Source organism: Podarcis cretensis (genome assembly GCF_951804945.1).
Source record: "Podarcis cretensis genome assembly, chromosome: 18".
Taxonomy (NCBI): Eukaryota; Metazoa; Chordata; class Lepidosauria; order Squamata; family Lacertidae; genus Podarcis; species Podarcis cretensis.
This window is the reverse complement of record NC_137188.1, coordinates 11,153,899-11,174,650: the sequence shown is the minus strand read 5'-3', so window position 1 is coordinate 11,174,650 and position 20,752 is coordinate 11,153,899. Positions and strand designations below refer to the sequence as shown.

The window sequence follows — 20,752 nt, the reverse complement described above, 5'->3', positions numbered from 1 at the left end:
GGGTGTCCTCCCCCTGACCCCCACGTCCCCCCAAGTGTGGTCTTTTTTGGGGGTGCTCCCTTTCCCCCCTTCCCTTACAACAGGGCTACTATGTGGAAACAGAGGGGGGTGTCCTCACCTTGACCCCCCCTCCCCCCTCGCCCTGCCCCCCCCACGTGACAGGGCCTTCCCCCTAAATAGTAAGTGCTCTTTTTGGGGGGCTCCCTCTTCCCCTACAACAGGGCTACTATGTGGAAACAGAGGGGGGTGTCCTCCCCGTCACCCCCACTTCCCCCCAAGTGTGGTCTTTTTGGGGGGTGGGGGGCTCCCTCTTTCTTCCCTTCCCTTCCGTGACAGGGCCTTCCCCCTAAATAGTAAGTGCTCTTTTTGGGGGGCTCCCTCTTCCCCCCTTCCCTTACAACAGGGCTACTATGTGGAAACAGAGGGGGGTGTCCTCCCCGTCACCCCCACGTCCCCCCGTGTGGTCTTTTTGGGGGGTGGGGGGCTCCCTCTTTCTTCCCTTCCCTTCCGTGACAGGGCCTTCCCCCTAAATAGTGTGGTCTTTTTTTGGGGGGGGCTCCCTTTCCCCCCCTTCCCTTACAACAGGGCTACTATGTGGAAACAGAGGGGGGTGTCCTCACCTTGGCCCCCCCTCCCCCCCTCGCCCTGCCCCCCCCACGTGACAGGGCCTTCCCCCTAAATTGTAAGTGCTCTTTTTGGGGGGCTCCCTCTTCCCCTCTTCCCCCCTTCCCTTACAACAGGGCTACTATGTGGAAACAGAGGGGGGTGTCCTCCCCGTCACCCCCACTTCCCCCCAAGTGTGGTCTTTTTTGGGGGTGGGGGGCTCCCTCTTTCTTCCCTTCCCTTCCGTGACATGGCCTTCCCCCTAAATAGTGTGGTCTTTTGGGGGGGGCTCCCTCTCCCCCCTTCCCTTACAACAGGGCTACTATGTGGAAACAGAGGGGGGTGTCCTCCCCCTGACCCCCACGTCCCCCCAAGTGTGGTCTTTCTGGGGGGTGCTCCCTTTCCCCCCTTCCCTTACAACAGGGCTACTATGTGGAAACAGAGGGGGGGTGTCCTCACCTTGACCCCCCCTCCCCCCCTCGCCCTGCCCCCCCCCACGTGACAGGGCCTTCCCCCTAAATAGTAAGTGCTCTTTTGGGGGGGGCTCCCTCTTCCCCTCTTCCCCCCTTCCCTTACAACAGGGCTACTTTCCCTTCCGTGACATGGCCTTCCCCCTAAATAGTGTGGTCTTTTTTTGGGGGGGGGCTCCCTTTCCCCCCCTTCCCTTACAGCAGGGCTACTATGTGGAAACAGACGAAGAGGGGGGTGTCCTCCCCGTGACCCCCACTTCCCCCCAAGTGTGGTCTTTTTGGGGGGTGGGGGGCTCCCTCTTTCTTCCCTTCCCTTCCGTGACATGGCCTTCCCCCTAAATAGTGTGGTCTTTTTTGGGGGGGCTCCCTTTCCCCCCCCCCTCTTCCCCTACAACAGGGCTACTATGTGGAAACAGACGAAGAGGGGGGTGTCCTCCCCGCGACCCCCCACTTCCCCCCTCGCCCTGCCCCTCCCCCCCACGTGACAGGGCCTCCCCCCCCCCTCACCCGATCTCGTCGGCGCTCCCCACGCTGTTCATGGCGGGGGCGCGAAGGCCCTGGACCCGCTCGGCTGCCCCTCCGCCTCCTCTCTCTCTCGCCGCTGCCTCTTTCTGCTTCCTCCTCCGGCGCTGAGGTGAATCCTGAGGGGGGGGAAAGAGAGGAGGCGGCGGCGGCGGCGGTTGTGGCTGCTGTCGAAGCGGCTTTCTCTCTCTTCTCTTCCCTTCCTTCCTCTCCGGCTCCGCCGCCGCCGCCGCCTCTCCTCCTCCTTCCTTCTCTCGGGGCTTCTTCTATTTTACCTCACACAAGAGGGCCCCGGCGACCAAGCAGCAGCCAGCGGGCGTCGCGCGCGTGCGCATGCGCAGGCGGCACGCACGCACGCACGCACACGCGCGCGCTCGTTTCCCTGCGGCCGCCAACCGCCGCTCCCGGCCGGACAGCGCCGCACTGCGCTTGCGCCAAAGCGCGAGGAGGAGGAGGAGGAGACTGCTTGGCTTTCTTTTCCTTTCTACGCTCCACCCCACTATTCGCCATTGGCTGGTTCTAAACGGGGTTTCCCGCAGGGGCCGGGAGGGCGACGGGGGATGTAGCCGAAGGGAGGAAGAGGCAGCGCGCACGCGCGTTGCTCGTCAAGGTGGTTTTCCGCGAAAGGCATTATGGGAGGTGTAGTTTTTTTTTTAAACGAATTCGTTAATACAGGCGGAGAAAACGTCTGGCCTTCCTAAAGGATGATGGGAAGTGTAGTTTGTAGCCGCTCGCACGCAGAGCACGTCTTTGCGCCCGCCTGAGGGTCAGGAAGAGAAAGGGTTAGAGGAGAAAGGTGCGCATGCGCTGAGGAAACATAGCGTATTTTGCCCCGCAAGGCTTCATGGGGGTTGTAGTCCGTTGGGCTGAGGGGATGAGAATGGTATTATTATAGGAAAAGTTTTCAGGCCATTTGTTGGGGGGGGGGGGAATGTCTGTTTTTTTTAAAAAAAAGAGGATTAAATAGATTATAAGGGGGAAGGAAAGGAAGCTTTTGGTGCCAGCCCCCCACAAAATGCCTTTTAGTAGGAAAGGAGGCACTCTGTCCATGCTCAGAGACACCTTTTATCCTGAACTCACATGTGCGTGATTGTGCGTAGAAACTAACCTACTGGGGGAAAAGTAAAAAAAACAAAAATGCATTCATTGCTTGGCTCATTTGGCCTCTGGTGGCCCTCATAAAGTATTCCGTTTCCTCAGGGCCAGTATAAATTACTGGGGCAAATAAATAAATAAGCAAATAAATTTCACGTGGACCACGAATAAAACCTTGAGGGGTCTTGATGGAGACGTCAACCTAAGCGTGCAGCAGCCGTGACAAAGGCAAATCCCATGCCAGTAATAACAATAATAATAACAATAACAATAATAATTTATTGTATAAATAATAAATTATTATTGTTATTGTTATTATTATTGTTATTACTGGCATGGGATTTGCCTTTGTCTGAGTTTCCCCAGCCACTCTGGGGGAAAGGAGCTGAAAATAAAACTGCCAATGCCATGAATGTCATCATACAGATCTATATTATTATTATTATTAATAATAATAATAATAAATTATGTGTTCAGTTCTGGTCGCTTCATGTCAAAAAAGAATATTGCAGAGTTTGGAAAGGTTTCGGGATCAAAACGGATGGAGGAAAGGTTGCAGCATTGGGGATTATTATTATTATTATTAGTTTGGAGGAATGGCGAGCCAGAGAGGTGACCCGAGACAGAATTATACATGGCATGCAGAAAACAGACAATTAAATGTTTTCCTCCCTTGCTAGAATTTGTGGACGTCCGGCGAAACTGGATGTTGAAAGATTCGGGATGGAGAACAAGGAACTGTGGAATCCAAAGGGTATATAATTATAACTTGCTTTGTTTTTATTTTGTTCTACTATCTGCATGGAAATTGGGAAAGCTGTGGAAGGGAAATATTGGTCGACTTTAGGAAAATGTTCAAGAATGAGGAACGATGTATAAATATCTATGTTTAAGATTGGACAAGTTAAAATCGGTTCTCAAAATGGTTTAAATTAAATGAAAATAAGGTTTGTAAAAATAAATTGAAGAAATGGAAGAGGAGGAAAAATAAAATAACAACATGTTAAAATAAATTATTAAGATAAAGTTGAGAAATAAGTAATAAGGATTTGCTGAGATAACAATTTAAATTGGAATACAAGAAGGGGAGGCGTGAGGAGGTCTGAGAAATAAGTTAAATGAAAATAAGTAACTGAAATTTTATGTGTTTTTAAGTGTTTTTTAAGTTTTGTATTTTTGTATTTTTGTTATTGTTCCTTTGTCTATTTTTGTTCTTTTTTGAAAATGCCAATAAATATTCATTAAAAAAAAAAAAGAGAGAACAAGGAACTGCGGAACTCACTTGTGCAGGAGGCAGTGACGGCCACAAAGCTAAATGGATTTAAAAGGGGATTGGACAAACTTGCAGGAGTGTGTGTGAACACTATCAGAGGCTACCAGCCGCCATGACAAAGATGGTATCTTGGGGAGAAGAAAAGGTTCAGGAGTAAGCCCTATACCAGGGGTCAGCAAACTTTTTCAGCAGGGGGCCGGTCCACTCTCCCTCCGACCTTGTGGGGGGGGGCGACTATATTTTGGAGAGAAAAATGAACGAATTCCTGTTGTTGTTTAGTCGTGTCCGCCTCTCTGTGACCCCCTGGACCAGAGCACGCCAGGCCCTCCTGTCTTCCACTGCCTCCCACAGTTTGGTCAAACTCATGCTGGTGGCTTCGAGAACACTGTCCCACCATCTCGTCCTCTGTCGTCCCCTTCTCCTTGTGCCCTCCATCTTTCCCAACATCAGGGTCTTTTCCAGGGAGTCTTCTCTTCTGATGAGATGGCCAAAGTATTGGAGTCTCAGCTTCAGGATCTGTCCTTCCAGTGAGCACTCAGGGCTGATTTCCTTCTGAATGGAGAAGTTTGATCTTCTTGCAGTCCATGGGACTCTCAAGAGTCTCCTCCAGCACCAGAATTCAAAAGCATCCATTCTTTGGCGATCAGCCTTCTTGATGGTCCAGCTCTCACTTCCATACATCACTCCTGGGAAAACCAGAGCTTTAATTTTTGTTGTTGAGTCGTTTCATTGTGTCTGACTCTTCGTGACCCCTGGACCAGAGCACGCCAGGCACTCCTGTCTTCCACTGCCCCCACGGTTTGGTCAAACTCATGTTCGTAGCTTTGAGAACACTGTCCCACCATCTCGTCCTCTGTCCTTCCCCTTCTCCTTGCACCCTCCATCTTTCCCAGCATCAGGGTCTTTTCCAGGGAGTCTTCTCTTCTCCTGAGGTGGCCAAAGTCTTGGAGCCTCAGCTTCAGGATCTGTCCTTCCAGTGAGCACTCAGGGCTGATTTCCTTCCGAACGGAGAGGTTTGATCTTCTTGCAGTCCATGGGACTCTCAAGTGTCTCCTCCAGCACCAGAATTCAAAAGCATCAATTCTTCGGTGATCAGCCTTCTTTAAAGGACACATCCTTCTCATTCCCAAACCGTCCATGGGCCGGATCTGGCCCCCGGGCCTTCATTTGCCTACCCTTGCCCTACACAAATCTAGAATGGAGACCCTAAGGCGGTTGGGTGGCGCCTTGTCTGCCTCCTTCCAGCAACTCCTGCAGCCCAGCTGCTCTGCTTTCCTTTGGACCCCATCAGTGAAGTCTGGTTGTCTGGGCAGCCCTGGACCTGCAGACGCATGGCCCAGGCTTGCACCCAAAGGAGGTCACTTTGGTCCTGCTAAAGCAGTGGTTTACTTCACAGCCCCGGAGTCGCACTTAGATGTCTCTCAAGACAAACGGGGGCCAATGACAATGAAAGGCGTGTGCAGAGGGCGACCTTTGTGGCTGCCCTGGTGCCGCCATTGAATCCCAGTGGCCTGGATCCAGTGGTTTTCCAAAACCCTGATCTGCCAGGTAGCAGGGCCAGATTTAGGTTTGATGAGGCCCTAAGCTACTGAAGGTAATGGGGCCCTTTCTATGCCCAGCCGTCCTTTGTCAACAACAAATTGCCACTGTTTTTTTGTGTTGAATATATGCTATATGGCAATTTATGGACCTCATAGGTATCTCAAGCCATTTGCGCATGTTGCCCTGCAACCAGTCAATGCAGAATGCAGGCACCCTATATATAGAAAGGAGCAAACCAGGGATATTTTAGGGAGCGGGCGAGCAGGTGGGGGCCCATGATTTACATCACAGGAGCCTGCACAACACAAAACATTGTTGCTGTATGCAGGTTTTATTTTATTTGTTTTTTTATCTTATATTTTGGAAATGTACACCCAGTTTTTCCCCCTTTAATTTTTTTTGGGGCCCCCAAGGGAGTGGGGCCCTAAGCTACAGCTCGTTTTGCTTATACTTCAATCCAGCACTGGGTGGGTTCATGCAAAAGTTATCCAGCAGGTGTCCCCTCGTTCCTTTCCCATTTGGAAAATGGGCGTTGCAAAATGAGAGGAGGCGGGCATGGAATCACCCTTCCCTTTTCAACTCAGCACTCCTGAGATGCAGAGTCAGCTGTTTCCCCCTCCCCTTCGCCCCCCCCCCCCGCTTCATCTATTTAAAGCCAACTTATTTAAAGTCCATGCGGGGTTCCTGCTGGGATCTGTTAAATCTCCAGCTCTCTCTTTCTCTCTCTGCCTCTCCAGCTCCAGCCAACATGACTTCCTCCTCCGAAACTGCCCAACCAATTTTTCTGGAAGGCGAGAACTGCAAGCCCTGCTGGAAAGAGGCGGCCGCAGGGTACAACACGACGGACACCCACTTGGAGATCATGGGGAAGCCGGTTATGGAACGCTGGGAGACCCCATACATGCATTCCCTCGCTTCTGTGGCCGCTTCGAAAGGTAAGGTAAAGGTAAAGGTACCCCTGCCCGTACGGGCCAGTCGTGTCCTACTCTAGGGTTGTGCGCCCATCTCACTTAAGAGGCCGGGGGCCAGCGCTGTCCGGAGACACTTCCGGGTCACGTGCCCAGCGTGACGAAGCTGCATCTGGCGAGCCAGCGCAGCGCACGGAAACGCTGTTTACCTTCCCGCCAGTAAGCGGTCCCTATTTATCTACTTGCACTTTGACGTGCTTTCGAACTGCTAGGTTGGCAGGCGCTGGGACCGAGCAACGGGAGCTCACCCCGCCACGGGGATTCGAACCGCCGACCTTTCGATCGGCAAGCCCTAGGCGCTGAGACTTTTACCCGCAGCGCCACCCGTGTCCCTACTTCTGCTTCGAAAGGTAGGACGGTGCATTTACCATATTTTTCGCTCTAGAAGACGCACCAGACCACAAGACGCACCTGGTTTTTGGAGGAGGAAAACAAGAAAAAATATATTCTGAATCTCAGAAGCCAGAACAGCAAGAGGGATCGCTGCGCAGCGAAAGCAGCAATCCCTCTTGCTGTTCTGGCTTCTGGGATAGCTGCACAGCCTGCATTGGCTCCATAAGACGCACACACATTTCCCCTTACTTTTTAGGAGGGGAAAAGTGAGTCTTATAGAGCAAAAAATATGGTGTGTTTTGTTTCGCCGCATTCCACTTTTTCTCTCTCCCTGCTGAATCCCCACAACAACCCTGCAAGGCTGGCCAGGCAGAGACGCCAGCGGCTGGCCCGCAAGGTAACCCAGTTCGCTTCAGGGCCAAGTGTTGGGAGAAAGGAACCCGGTGTCTCCCTGGTGCCAGCCTGACACGCTAAATCGTAATGTTGTGGTCATCGGAGGTTTGTGCGCAAGCCTACCTTCGAGGGGTGTTGTTGCTCAAAATTCCCCGCTTTCGCAGTAGCCGCCAGAACTGGTGGCTGAATGTTGTGAGATTTGGGAAAGGCGGAAGAAAAGACGGCTCAGGGTTAAACTACGGAACTCCCCGCCACAGTAAGGAGGCGGTAATGTGCCCGAATACCAGTTGCCACAGGAAGGGAGAGTTGTTTTTGTGCTTGCGGCCCCTCGTGAGAATAGGATGGGGGCTCCCTTTGGCTTTATCCTGCAGCCATGCTCTCTTGACGTTCCCTTTCTGGTTCAACGTTGCCAGCCTATCCTAAGCTACTCCTTGTCTGAAAGACTCTGGGTTGTACCCAGCTACAACCTCTGCCCCACAGTAGAACCCATTGGAAGGAATGCTCCGAGGTTCGTCAAGCCCATTAATTTCAGTGGGTCTACTCCGAGTAGGGCTAGCGTTGGCGGCAATGTGTTCCCTCTCCGGCTGCACCGACACCCTAAAGCACATTCTGCTCCACCCGAGGGGAAAAGAAAAACCCCGGGAACTATAGTTTGCCCTGCAGAACTACAACTCCCACATAAAAGGTGTCTATGTTTATATGATTTAGAACCATTCACAGCTGAGGAAGCCCCTTGGGGTGAAACAGGGGAATATCCAGGAATTATTGTCTACCTGTGCCAGTTTCTTAAATCTACCAACCTCATCATCTTCATTTGACACTTACAAGACTATTTCATGGTACTCTTCTAAGAGTCCTGGTTTTGGGACGGAGACAGCTCTGGTTGCCCTAACAGATGATCTCCGTAGACAACTGGATCGAGGCGGGTCAGGACTGCTGATCCTTTTAGATTTGTCAGCAGCCTTTGACATGGTCGATCATGATCTTCTGGACCACCGCCTCGCAGACGTGGGGATACAGGGCATAGCACGTAACTGGTTGTGCTCTTTTATCTCTGGTCGGGGACAGAGGGTGGCACTAGGGAGGGAGTTGTCGTCGCGCCACTCTTTGGTGTGTGGAGTGCCGCAGGGCGCAATTCTCTCCCCGATGCTTTTTAACATCTTTATGCGCCCCCTTGCCCAGATTATCCGGAGCTTTGGGCTGGGCTGTCACCAATATGCTGATGACACTCAGCTCTATCTGCTGATGGATGGCCACACCGACTCGACCCCGGACACACTGACCAGATGCTTGGAAGCTGTGGCTGGATGGTTTCGTGGGAGCCGATTGAAACTAAATCCTTCGCTTTTCACCCAGTGCTTTTCTAGCTGCATTGCCTCCCGGTGGAGTACAGGGTCAGATTTAAGGTGCTGTTTTTGACCTTTAAAGCCCTTCACGGCCTAGGACCCTCGTACCTACGGGACCGCCTCTCCTGGTATGCCCCACGGAGAGCCTCAAGGTCCATAAATGGCAACACCCTAGTGGTCCCAAGCCCTAAGGAAGTCAGATTAGACTCAACCAGAGCCAGGGCCTTTTCAACACTGGCTCCCGCCTGGTGGAACGCTCTGCCTCATGAGACCAGGGCCCTGCAGGATCTGATTTCTTTCCGCAGGGCCTGTAAGACAGAGTTGTTCCTCCTGGCCTTTGCCTTGGAGCCAATTTGATTCCCTCCCTCTCTTTCTTTTTTCTTTTCCTTCTCCTCCTGCGTTGAGGCTACATTTTAATATTTTAATGTTCCATTATTTTAATGTTGAATTTTATTTTTGTTTTTAAGTTTGTAATCATTCATCTTGTTTTTATTATTGCTTGTAAGCCGCTCTGAGCCCGGCCTTGGCTGGGGAGGGCGGGGTATAAATAAAAAATTATTATTATTATTATTATAAGGTATACGTCAGACAGAAAAATACAAGAGAAGATGAAGAAATTAGACTGACAAAATAGGAATCGCATTTTGTACATACTGGACTTGGTGGTTAACTGAATAATCTACATTTTAATACGTTATGTCACGATGCTGACTTTGACGTTATGAGAAGCTGCATCTAATTTTGAGAAGTAAGGTAAAGGTAAAGGGAGCCCTGACCATTAGGTCCAGTCGTGGCCGACTCTGAGGTTGCGGCGCTCATCTCGCTTTACTGGCCAAGGGAGCCGGCGTACAGCTTCCGGATCATGTGGCCAGCAGGACTAAGCCGCTTCCGGCGAACCAGAGCAGCGCACGGAAACACTGTTTACCTTCCCGCTGGAGTGGTACCTATTTATCTACTTGCACTTTGACGTGCTTTTAAACTGCTAGGTTGGCAGGAGCAGGGACCGAGCAATGGGAGCTCACCCCCTCATTGCAGGGATTTGAACCGCCGACCTTCTGATCGGCAAGTCCTAGGCACTGAGGTTTAACCCACAGCGCCACCCGCCTCCCTATAATTTTGAGAAGTAGCTTCTAGTAAATGACTTTACAATTGTTAACATACAGCCTATTACCTTTACGTGTTTTTTTCCAAGTGGATTTGCGTAATACAGGCATTCTAGTGGTTTTGAGCTACAACTTCCAGCACCCTTTAGCTAACATTCCAGGGATTATTGGACGCGGGCGCAGCAGTGAAGGAATGTGCTTTAACCTTTTCCGCCCCTCACCCCATGTCTTCCTGCCTGAGACCTGCTTGTGTTGCAGCAGAGTTAAGAATAGCCACACTGCAAACTATCTCCCCTTTTGAAATAAACACTTGTCTGCGGGTTCGATTCAGGGGTCGGGCTTTTCCCGACAGCTGCAAGCTGAGACGTGGGATATAAGCCTAGGGCAGGGGTCTGCAACCTTTAAGACAAAGAGAGCCACTTGGACCCAGTGGCGTAGCGTGGGGGGTGCAGGGGGGCCGGCCGCACCGGGCGCAACATCTGGGGGTTAGGGTTAGGGGGCGCAAATCCACGGGTTAGGGGGCGCAAATTACTTGCCTTGCCCCGGGTGCTGACAACCCACGCTACGCCACTGCTTGGACCGTTTCCGAAGAAAAAAAAACTGGGAGCCGCAAAACTCATCATTATTAAAACAACTTTGTTGTCACTTTTTTATTATTTCTTTGTTTGACCCCTCAGAATTACTCCTCCTCGTAGAAATAAACATTAAATTAACAAGTTACCTTTTTTGTGTGTGTGTTCTTCACTCCCCTTCAAAACAGTGACCAGCGTACATGCCCCTTATAATGTATCGGGCGGGCGGGCGGGCAGGAAGGTGACGTCGGGACGGTGCGTGACTAACGCACGCACCGCCCCCATGCAATGTCACAGCCAGTACAGCGCCCGCCACAGTGGGGAGTGTCGGGGCGCACAATGCGCCTCCTCCCCTCGTTAGTATCCGCCCCGGAGCCGCGGCAAAGTTGTAAAAGAGCCACATGCGGTTGCAGACCCCTGGCCTAGGGGAAGAAAGATTCTCTTGGATAGAGCAAAAAAAATCTAGATTTTTCTTACAGCAATGAACTCTGGCCTTCTCGTATTTAGCCTGAAGGCCAACACACAAGCTTGTTCCACATACTTTTGCCTCGGACAATATTTAAGGTGGGCATGCCCCCCCCCCAGTTGATAGGCAATGCCATTCAAATGGTGTCCGTGCTCCACACCTTGTGATTGGTTATGTGGGGCAGGTCTTACCTGGGCCTCCCCAATATTTTATTCAAATTGGCCTCTGCTTCCAGACTGATCAGGCATGTGGGTTTTTTTTTGGGGGGGGAGCCAATTTAGAAGCCAACTTTTGAATTTCGTACCCGAGACATTTTCTTGCTCGTACTGCACTTGCTGCCTGCATTGAATTGTAAGTAAATTTTTTCTTTAACAACAACAACAACAATTTTATTATTTATACCCCACACATCTGGCTGGGTTTGTTTATCTTAAAAAACATGTGCTTCATTCTATGCAAGGGGGGTGAAGAGGTGGAAGGGGGTCAGCAGACACCAAAAGAATAGGCATTGAAAGCCACAATTGCCTTATTCCTGTGCTTTGTATAGGTAAAGGGACCCCTGACCACTAGGTCCAGTCGTGACTGACTCTGGGGTTGCGGCGCTCATCTCGCTTTACTGGCCGAGGGAGCCGGCGTACAGCTTCCGGGTCATGTGGCCAGCAGGACTAAGCCACTTCTGGCGAACCAGAGCAGCACACAGAAACGCCGTTTACCTTCCCGCCAGAGCGGTATCTATTTATCTACTTGCACTTTGACGTGCTTTTGAACTGCTAGGTTGGCAGGAGCATGGACCGAGCAGCAGGAGCTCACCCTGTTGCAGGGATTCGAACCGCCGACCTTCTGACCAGCAAGTCCTAGGCTCTGTGGTTTAACTCACAGCGCCACCGTGCAGGCTGCAAAATGTAAGAGCCTTTGACTCTGCTGAAAAGGCTTCGCAGCCCATTCACTTCTTCTGTTTCTCCCACACTCGTGGGATAGGAGGTTTAAATGTCCCTCTGCAGATTTAACCCTCAATCCGTCTTCTTGGTCCACTCAAAGAGTCACGGCCGCTAACCGGACCTCCTTGCTCTTGTGTGTTCCACTCAGGGGGCCGGGTGCTGGAGGTGGGTTTCGGCATGGCGATCGCCGCCACCAAAATCGAGGAGTTCAATATTGAAGAACACTGGATCATCGAGTGCAATGAGGGCGTATTCCAGCGGCTGAAGGAGTGGGCGAAAACACAGCCTCACAAGGTACGTCAGAAGAGCCCTAAGGCTGAATCAGGTTATAGAGGGGTGTGTGTGTGTATGTATACACACACACCTATACACATATACATATCTACACATATACTCTCTCTCTCTCTCTCTCTCTCTCTATATATATATATACTGTATTTTTCACTCTATAAGACACACCAGATAGGGACGCGGGTGGCGCTGTGGGTAAAACCTCAGTGCCTAGGACTTGCTGATCAGAAGGTCGGCGGTTCGAATCCCTGCAATGACGGGGTGAGCTCCCGTCGCTCAGTCCCAGCTCCTGCCCACCTAGCAGTTCGAAAGCACCCCTAAGTGCAAGTAGATAAACAGGTACCGCTTTCTAGCGGGGAGGTAAACGGCGTTTCCGTGTGCTGCGCTGGTGCTGGCTCGCCAGAGCAGCTTTGTCACGCTGGCCACGTGACCCGGAAGTGTCTCCGGACAGCGCTGGCCCCCGGCCTCTTAAGTGAGATAGGCGCACAACCCTCGAGTCGGACATGAATGGCCCGTACGGGCAGGGGTACCTTTACCTTTACCTTTTTAAGACGCACCAGACCACAAGACACACCTGGTTTTTGGAGGAGGAAAACAAGAAAAAAAAATATATTCTGAATCTCAGAAGCCAGAACAGCAAGAGGGATCTCTGCGAAGCGAAAGCAGCGATCCCTCTTGCTGTTCTGGCTTCTGGGATAGCTGCGCAGCCTGCATTCGCTCCATAAGACACACACACATTTCCCCTTACTTTTTAGGAGGGAAAAAGTGAGTCTTATAGAGCAAAAAATACGGTAAGCTGTTTGAAAACCAAGGTACAAATTTTAATAATGTTTTCCTGATTTTATTTCTTCTTTTGAGTTTTCTTTGCTCTCCAACAGCCCCTTTTTGACCCAAACAACCAAACCAGGTTAAACTGCAAACCGAGAGGATTTGAGCAAATGTTTTTGAGCCGCTTCCCAGCTGCTGAGTCAGTTGAGTGGTCAGTTATTAACCTCCTCTCCTCTGCTCTGGTCCCAAGGTCGTTCCCTTGAAGGGGTTGTGGGAGGACGTCGTCCCCACCTTGCCCGAAGAACATTTCAACGGTAAGCAAGAGATAAAAAGGTTTTCCCCCTTTCTCTCATGACCCCACAACTGGTAGGTGTCCAATTAAGCTGAACAAGCTGGGAGATTCAGGATGGGTCAAATAAAGCCCTTCTTCGCCCCGCGCAAACTGTGGAACTCCCTGCCACAGTAGGCAATCACGGCCAACTTGGATGGCTTTAAAAGGGGATTAGACAAATTAATGGAGGGGAAAGGCCATCAATGGAAGCTATGTTCTGCCTCCTGATTGGAGGCAGAAATGCTTTTGAATTCCAGAAAAAGGCAATACTAATTCTTCCTGTCTTCTGAACAAGAGTCTCTCTGCTGTGATCATATATTAAAATAAAACCCCACATTTCTTTTCTTACTGTGTATCCATTAATTCACACCCAGTTCCCAATTCCTGTTGTATTTGCTGTACAGTTTTTGGGGGGGCAGGGGGCAGGTGGGTGTGGGGGACTCCCTGGTCTTGAATGGAGTCACTGTGCCCCTGAAGGACCAGGTGCGCAGCCTGGGAGTCATTCTGGACTCACAGCTGTCCATGGAGGCGCAGGTCAATTCTGTGTCCAGGGCAGCTGTCTACCAACTCCATCTGGTACGCAGGATGAGACCCTCCCTGCCCGCAGACTGTCTGGCCAGAGTGGTCCATGCTCTGGTTATCTCCCGCTTGGACTACTGCAATGCGCTCACCGTGGGGCTACCTTTGAAGGTGACCCGGAAAATACAACTAATCCAGAATGCGGCAGCCAGACTGGGGACTGGGGGCGGCCGCCAAGACCATATAACACCGGTCCTGAGAGATCTGCATTGGCTCCCAATATGTTTGCGAGCACATTTCAAAGTGTTGGTGCTGACCTTGAAAGCCCTAAATGGCCCAGTATATTTGAAGGAGCATCTCCACCCCCATCGTCCGACACTGAGGTCCAGCTCCGAGGGCCTTCTGGCAGTTCTCTCATTGCGAGACATGAGGTTACAGGGAACCAGGCAGAGGGCCTTCTTGGTGGCGGCGCCTGCTGTGTGGAACATCCTCCTGTCAGATGTCAAGGAAATAAACAACTACCTGACTTTTAGAAGACATCTGAAGGCAGCCCTGCTTCGGGAAGGTTTTAATGTTTGATGTTTTATCGTATTTTTAATATTCTGTTGGGAGCCGCCCAGAGTGGCTGGGGAAACCCAGCCAGATGAGTGGGGTATAAACAACAACAACATTATCCCAATTTTAAAAAATCATCCCTTCCCTCCAATGATTTTTATGAACTCCCATCCTCCCTTGCCATTGGCCATGCTTGTTTTGGCTGATGGGAGCTGTAGCTCAGCATCGTCCGGGGGCCAGATGTTTCCCCACCTCTGGAATAAAGTCCACCTTTTGCTTTAGGAGGTGTGGGAGACTCCTAAGTTGGCAAAGTAACCTCTTCTATCTTTCCCGCCCTGACCTGGCCACAGTGATCCATGCGACGGTCACCTCCAGGCTTGACTACTGTAACTCGCTCTACGTGGGACTGCCCTTGAAGCTGTCCCAGAAACTCCAGCGGGTGCAGAATGCTGCAGCGAGGCTCTTCACGGGGTCTCTGCCATGGGAGCATATTCACCCAGTGCTTTTCCAGCTGCACTGGCTCCCGGTGGAGTACAGGGTCAGATTTAAGGTGCTGCTTTTGACCTTCACGGCCTAGGACCCTCGTACCTATGGGACCGCCTTTCCCGGTATGCCCCACGGAGGACCTCAAGGTCCATATATAGCAACACCCTAGAGGTCCCGGGCCCTAAGGAAGTTAGATTAGCTTCAACCAGAGGCAGGGCCTTTTCAACACTGGCCCCGGCCTGGTGGAACAGTCTGCCTCATGAGACCAGGGCCCTGCGGGATCTGATTTCTTTCCGCAGGGCCTGTAAGACAGAGTTGTTCCGCCTGGCCTTTGGCTTGGAGCCAATTTGATTCCCTCCCTCTCTTTCTTTTTTCTTTTCCTTCTCCTCCTGCGATGAGGCTACATTTTAATATTTTAATGTTTCATTATTTTAATGTTGTATTTTAATTTTGTTTTTAAGTTGTAATCATTCAACTTGTTTTTATTATTGCTTGTTAGCCGCCCTGAGCCCAGCCTTGGCTGGGGAGGGCGGGGTATAAATAAAAATTATTATTATTATTATTATTATTATTATTATTTCCTGTTTCTTTCCTGCAACCTCCAGGAATCCTCTACGACACCTACCCTCTCTCAGCCGAAACCTGGCACACTCACCAGTTCAGCTTCATCAAGGTAAGGCATGACGGCATTGCAAAAAGCGAGGCGGCTTCCTAAAGAAATATCGCAAACCCAAAAGCAAGCCCTTCAGGGAAGAATTATCAAGAGTATTTTTTGAGCGCTCCCTGGCAGTTCCTGGGAAGGTAGCAACAGGCACCGTGGCTTTCCCTTTGTTGCCGGTGATTGCAGGGCGGTCAGTTTTGAAATCCAGGAGCTCAGCACGGCAGCCACGAATATAGGCTGAAATCAGGGCCGGATTTAGGTTTGAAGAGGCCCCAGCTCCTGAAGGTAATGGGGTCCTTTATACGCCCAGCTGTCCTTTGTCAACAACAAATCGTCACTCTTTTTTGTGTTGAATACATGCTATATGGTAATTTATGGACCTAATAGGTATCTAAAGCCATTTGCACATAACAAAATATGTATTTTATCCAAGTAATTGTTGAACTGAAATACAATTAAGAAGAAGTATATTTGGGGGGGTCTCCAAGAGAGTGGGGCCCTAAGCTATAGCTTGTTTAGCTTATACATAAATTCGGCACTGGCTGAAATCATGTGATGCGAGTTTTAATGTGTTTTTCGTTTATTGTCCTTCTTTCTTTTCGAAAGTCTTAAATCATGGCTGCCAGTTCTTTTAAATTTAATACAGTACAGAAAAAAGTTCTGAAACCATTTTGTCTCTCCCAAATGACCTCAGATATTTCTCTGCAAGGTCAAAGGAAATGGGGAGCCTCCCCATTGTCTCTTTGCTCACAATTCCTGTCTCAAGGGCACATTTAAGGTATGAATAGGGTGAGCCTGTGACCTGGATTCAGGAACTGAGTAGTCATCATAACAAAAGAGTGGCCAGCATGACCAGGTAATTCAATCAGGTAACCTGGCAGACAGGATAAAAACAACGCACTCGGATTTCTGTTGTAGTTCGCCTCTTCTCTGATGTACTGGGCATTGGTCTTGAGCTACCCCCCTTCCGTGATGTATGTATGATGTATGGAGGGGCGGTCTTGGGTTCCAGGGTGGGCAGTGCAAAAGTCCATATAAGGGCTTGCACACCTTTGTCCTGGGTCCTACACCTCTCTCCCTGTTGCAACAGCTTTAATAAAAGATCAGGCTTACTAGCTGCTTTGCTTCTCAATATGCTCTGGTTTGCCTCTTTTATTTTCTCCTACCAACAGACGCGGTTAAGGGACGCGGGTGGTGCTGTGGGTTAAACCACAGAGCCTAGGACTTGCCGATCCGAAGGTCGGCGGTTCAAATCCCCGCAACGGGGTGAGCTCCAGTTGCTCGGTCCCTGCTCCTGCCAACCTAGCAGTTCAAAAGCACGTCAAAGTGCAAATAGATAAATAGGTACCGCTCCGGCGGGAAGGTAAACGGCATTTCCATGTGCTGCTCTGGTTCGCCAGAAGTGGCTTAGTCATTCTGGCCACATGACCCGGAAGCTGGACGCCAGCTCCCTCGGCCAATAAGGCAAGATGAGCGCCACAACCGCAGAGTCGGTCACGACTGGACCTAACGGTCAGGGGTCCTTTTACCAACACAGAACCTACAAAAGGACTCTCTATACGCTCTTGGGTACCCCATAAGGGAAAAGGAGCAAGGCTTTTTTTCTTATAACATTCCTAACTTCAGATATGGGGATGCAACCAGCAGGGACCCCCAACCTTTCCAGGACAAAAAAACGCAGCAAGGCGTCCTGGGGGGGGGGGGAAGCCCCATAAAGTCTGCCATAACTCCCATCCCTCCTTCCTCTCCTGCAGGGCCATGCTTACCGCCTCCTGAAGCCCGGAGGGGTCCTCACCTACTGCAATCTGACCTCTTGGGGAGACCTCCTCAAGAACAAGTATTCGGACATCGAGAAGATGTTTCAGGTGAGGGCGAGGGAGGGCTTTGCAGGCGGGTGGAGGCCAGGGAACAAGAGCTCTGTGTCCGTGCGAATTCTACTTGCTCCCGCAAGTAGACCCACCCCATAGATTTAAACGGCTCTCATCGCCATTCCTCTTCCTTGGATCGTTATAAGAAGAAAAAAATCTCTATGGAAAACTGCGTTTTAAAATTCCCTGCTGTCTGGCACCCTCTGGTGTTGGATGCTCATAGCACATTCAAATTGCTGGTTCTTTACAACTGCGTGTCTTGTGTGGTGAGTTTAAAGTCTCCTCAAGGCGTTTTCCTCCCGCATTTTAGGAAACACAGGTTGAGCACCTGGTGAAAGCCGGTTTCAAGAAGGAGAACATCCACACGGCTGTCATGGACCTCGTCCCTCCATCCGACTGCAGATACTACTCCTTCCCCAAAATGATCACTCCCGCCCTCATCAAGTAGAGCTGCCAGCCTGTTCCCCGACCGGCCAGCTCTCTGAGGAAGGCCATGCTGACCGCAGCAGGAGCAGCCGAGACGGTCCCCTCTTTTGTGGCCAAACAGAAATCGGGGAGGGAGATGGCCTCTCGTTTTTCGAGCCTCCGGGCACATGGACACGAGCCCTTTAGCCAAAAAATTTGCAATCTGTTCTGTCGATCAAGAGAATTCTTTTCCACGTTGCCTTGTCTCCTTTCATCTCTGCCGAACGGCAAACTGGGTGTAACTCGGTTGCAGACAACGCATGCAGAAGGTCCGTGGATCGATCCCTCTGGTGGCGTCTCCGTAAGCAGGGCTGCGGTAGACCCTTCTCTGCCTGCAAACCCCACACAGCCCCTGCCAGTCCTTGTAGATAAGATGGGGTCCTGGTCTGATTCGGCGCAAGGCCGACTCCTGTTCAAATTTGCCTCTCAATCAGAACCATGAGGACTAGGCACATGGCTTTTCAGCTCAGCACCTGCGTGGCCTGCGTAAGGCGCCGGGTTCCATCCCCGACATCTCCATGCAGGAGAACGGCTGCCAGCCAGTGTAGAGCGTACTAAGCCGGATGGATCAGTAGTCTGGCTATGTATAAGTCACCAGCCTATCATCTGTTGCTGTAGTAAAGGTAAAGGGACCGCTGACCATTAGGTCCAGTCGTGGCCGACTCTGAGGTTGCGGCGCTCATCTCGCTTCACTGGCCGAGGGAGCTGGCGTTCAGCTTCCGGGTCATGTGGCCAGCAGAACTAAGGTGCTTCTGGCAAATGCCGTTTACCTTCCCGCCGGAGCGGTACCTATTTATCTACTTGCACTTTGATGTGCTTTCAAACTGCTAGGTTGGCAGGAGCAGGGACCGAACAACGGGAGCTCACCCTGTCGCAGGGATTCGAACCGCCGACCTTCTGATCCCGCTGTAACAAGGCTCTAAAGCAGGGGTCAGCAACCTAAGGCCCACTGGCTGGAAGCAGCCCGCGGGTGTTGTTTGACCGGCCCCCGAACTGAGCTGCCCGCTCGTGCGCTGCGCTAAACCAGCACAGCGTGGTGTGGGGACTCGCTTCCGCGGCGCTGGAAATTGCATCTACACAGACACCAGAAATCAAGGGCAGGACTGATCTGGCCCACGCAAGATAAAGCTGGCCGACCCCTGCTCTAAAGGCAGGCGATTGGTCCATGCAGCCTGCTGATAACTACTCTGTCTGGCAGCACCTCTCCAAACAGAGGTCTTTTTTACACCCACCTCTTTTTTAAGGGACGTGGGTGGCGCTGTGGGTTAAAGCACAGAGCCTAGGACTTGCCGATCAGAAGGTCAGCGGTTCGAATCCCCGCAATGACGGGGTGAGCTCCCGTTGCTCGGTCCCTGCTCCTGACAACCTAGCAGTTCGAAAGCACCTCAAAGTGCAAGTAGATAAATAGGTACCGCTCCGGCGGGAAGGTGAACGGTATTTCCGTGCGCTGCTCTGGTTCGCCAGAAGCGGCTCAGTCCTGCTGGCCACATGACCCGGAAGCTGTACGCCGGCTCCCTCGGCCAGTAAAGCGAGATCAGCGCCGCAACCCCAGAGTCGGCCACGACTGGACCAAATGGTCAGGCGTCCCTTTACCTTTTTTAACCAGAGTTTGAACCCGGGTCTTCCTGCCTCCAAAGCACCAACTTTTATCCCCTGAGCAAACAGGCTGCCTTCCGGAACAACGCTGGGTCTCATCCTGCTCTTGCTATCACAGTTTAACATTTATATCCCAACTTATTCCTAACAAAGGAGCTCAACTCGGTGTGCTTAGATTTCCCCTCCCTCATTTAATCTTCACAACAACCCTGAGAGGTAGGTTAGGCAGAGAGCTAGCGACTGGCCTGAACCCACCAGTTGCAAAATGTGTGAATGGGGTGTGTGTGTGTGTGAGAGAGAGAGCGCGTTCCTAGAACCTCAACTTCTGCTTTTAAAAAGAAAAGCTTCAGTCCTCATGATGGTTGTTGTTTAGTTGTTTAGTTGTGTCTGACACTTTGTTACTGTGCTGGCCTGGGATTCGGACGCAGAGGCTGAACCTGAGGGATCCCAGCCTGCACAGGATTCCCCACCTCCAGAACCAGCTGAGCCGGGGCTGGGGCCTGAGCCTGAAGGGTCCTCACCTGTGCTGGATCCTCAGGTGAGTCTGCTCTGGCTCCTGAGGTGATGGAGGACCCGTTGCCTGCAGGTGCTCCACTCTCAGCCCCGTCAGAGGAAGGTGAGGTTGCCTCTGGGTCCGGGAACCCTCCAGCCTCTCCTGAGCTCCAGAGGCTCAGGGCAGAGAGAACTAAGTTCCCGCAGGAGGAGGGCTCACCTCCAGGCCAGGAGAGGCGAGTCACCTGAAGATCGGGGCCGCCCTATGCCTCAGGGCAGATAAAAGCTGGCCAGCCCCAGTCCCAAGTTGCGGGAGCAATGTTGTTGGTAGCCTGTTCCTGCCTGAACCCTGTCCTGCTCTCCTGCCAGAGTTCCTGACCCCACCTGACTTCCCGCCTTGGACCCACTACAGTTTTGATGGACAGCCTCCACACCGCACCTGCAACCTCGGACTGGACTCGGTCCTCGCCTCTCTGTTAGCCCCCGGGAAGAGCACAGTTACCCCCTGGACCAGAGCACGCCAGGCACTCCTGTCTTCCACTTCCTCCCACAGTTTGGTCAAACGCATGTTGGTAGCCCTCATGATGGTAATATGCCTCAAACCTTTGAAGGTGACCCAAAAACTGCAACTAATCCAGAATGCGGTAGCTAGACTGGGGACTGGAGCGGCCGCCGAGACCACATAACACCGGTCCTGAAAGACCTACGTTGGCTCCCAGTACATTTCCGAGCACAATTCAAAGGGTTGGTGCTGACCTTGAAAGCCCTAAATAGCCCAGTATACCCGAAGGAGTGTATCCACCCCCATCGTCCATCCTGGACACTGAGGTCCAGCGTCGAGGGCCTTCTGGCAGATCCCTCACTGCGAGAAGCGAGGTTACAAGGAACCAGGCAGAGGGCCTTCTTGGTAGTGGTGCCCTCCCTGTGGAACGCCCTCCCATCAGATGTCAAGGAAATAAACCACTATCTGACTTACAGAAGACATCTGCAGGCAGCCCTGTTTAGGGAAGTTTTTAATGCCTGATGTTTTATCACTTTATTATTATTATTATTATTATTATTATTATTATTATTCTGTCGGGAGCCGCCCAGAGTG

General features: G+C 51.4%; 2 protein-coding genes across 8 annotated transcripts in view; one reads left to right on the top strand and one right to left on the bottom strand.

Annotated features, from left to right (window-relative positions):
- Positions 1-1,906, bottom strand: part of DAZAP1 (DAZ associated protein 1) — a 53,755-nt gene extending 51,849 nt beyond the window's left edge. For 2 of the 3 annotated variants that reach the window (XM_079960806.1, XM_079960807.1), the window contains exon 1: positions 1,581-1,750. In XM_079960806.1, coding sequence (XP_079816932.1) covers positions 1,581-1,612 — 32 coding nt within the window. In that variant the 5' untranslated portion in view covers positions 1,613-1,750. Of the gene's footprint in view, positions 1-1,580 lie in introns of all 3 variants that reach the window. The other variant, XM_079960808.1, reaches the window with a different exon arrangement.
- The window catches only part of GAMT (guanidinoacetate N-methyltransferase), a 245,576-nt gene extending 227,813 nt beyond the window's left edge, over positions 1-17,763 (top strand). For 3 of the 5 annotated variants that reach the window (XM_079960881.1, XM_079960882.1, XM_079960880.1), the window contains exons 2-7: positions 6,243-6,440; positions 11,773-11,918; positions 12,934-12,997; positions 15,180-15,247; positions 16,990-17,100; positions 17,414-17,763. In XM_079960881.1, the coding sequence (XP_079817007.1) occupies positions 6,243-6,440; positions 11,773-11,918; positions 12,934-12,997; positions 15,180-15,247; positions 16,990-17,100; positions 17,414-17,551 (725 nt within the window). In that variant the 3' untranslated portion in view covers positions 17,552-17,763. Of the gene's footprint in view, positions 1-2,547; positions 2,678-3,405; positions 3,445-6,242; positions 6,441-11,772; positions 11,919-12,933; positions 12,998-15,179; positions 15,248-16,989; positions 17,101-17,413 lie in introns of those variants that run through there. The other 2 variants (XM_079960879.1, XM_079960883.1) reach the window with 2 other exon arrangements.
- Positions 17,764-20,752: the final 2,989 nt, after the last annotated feature.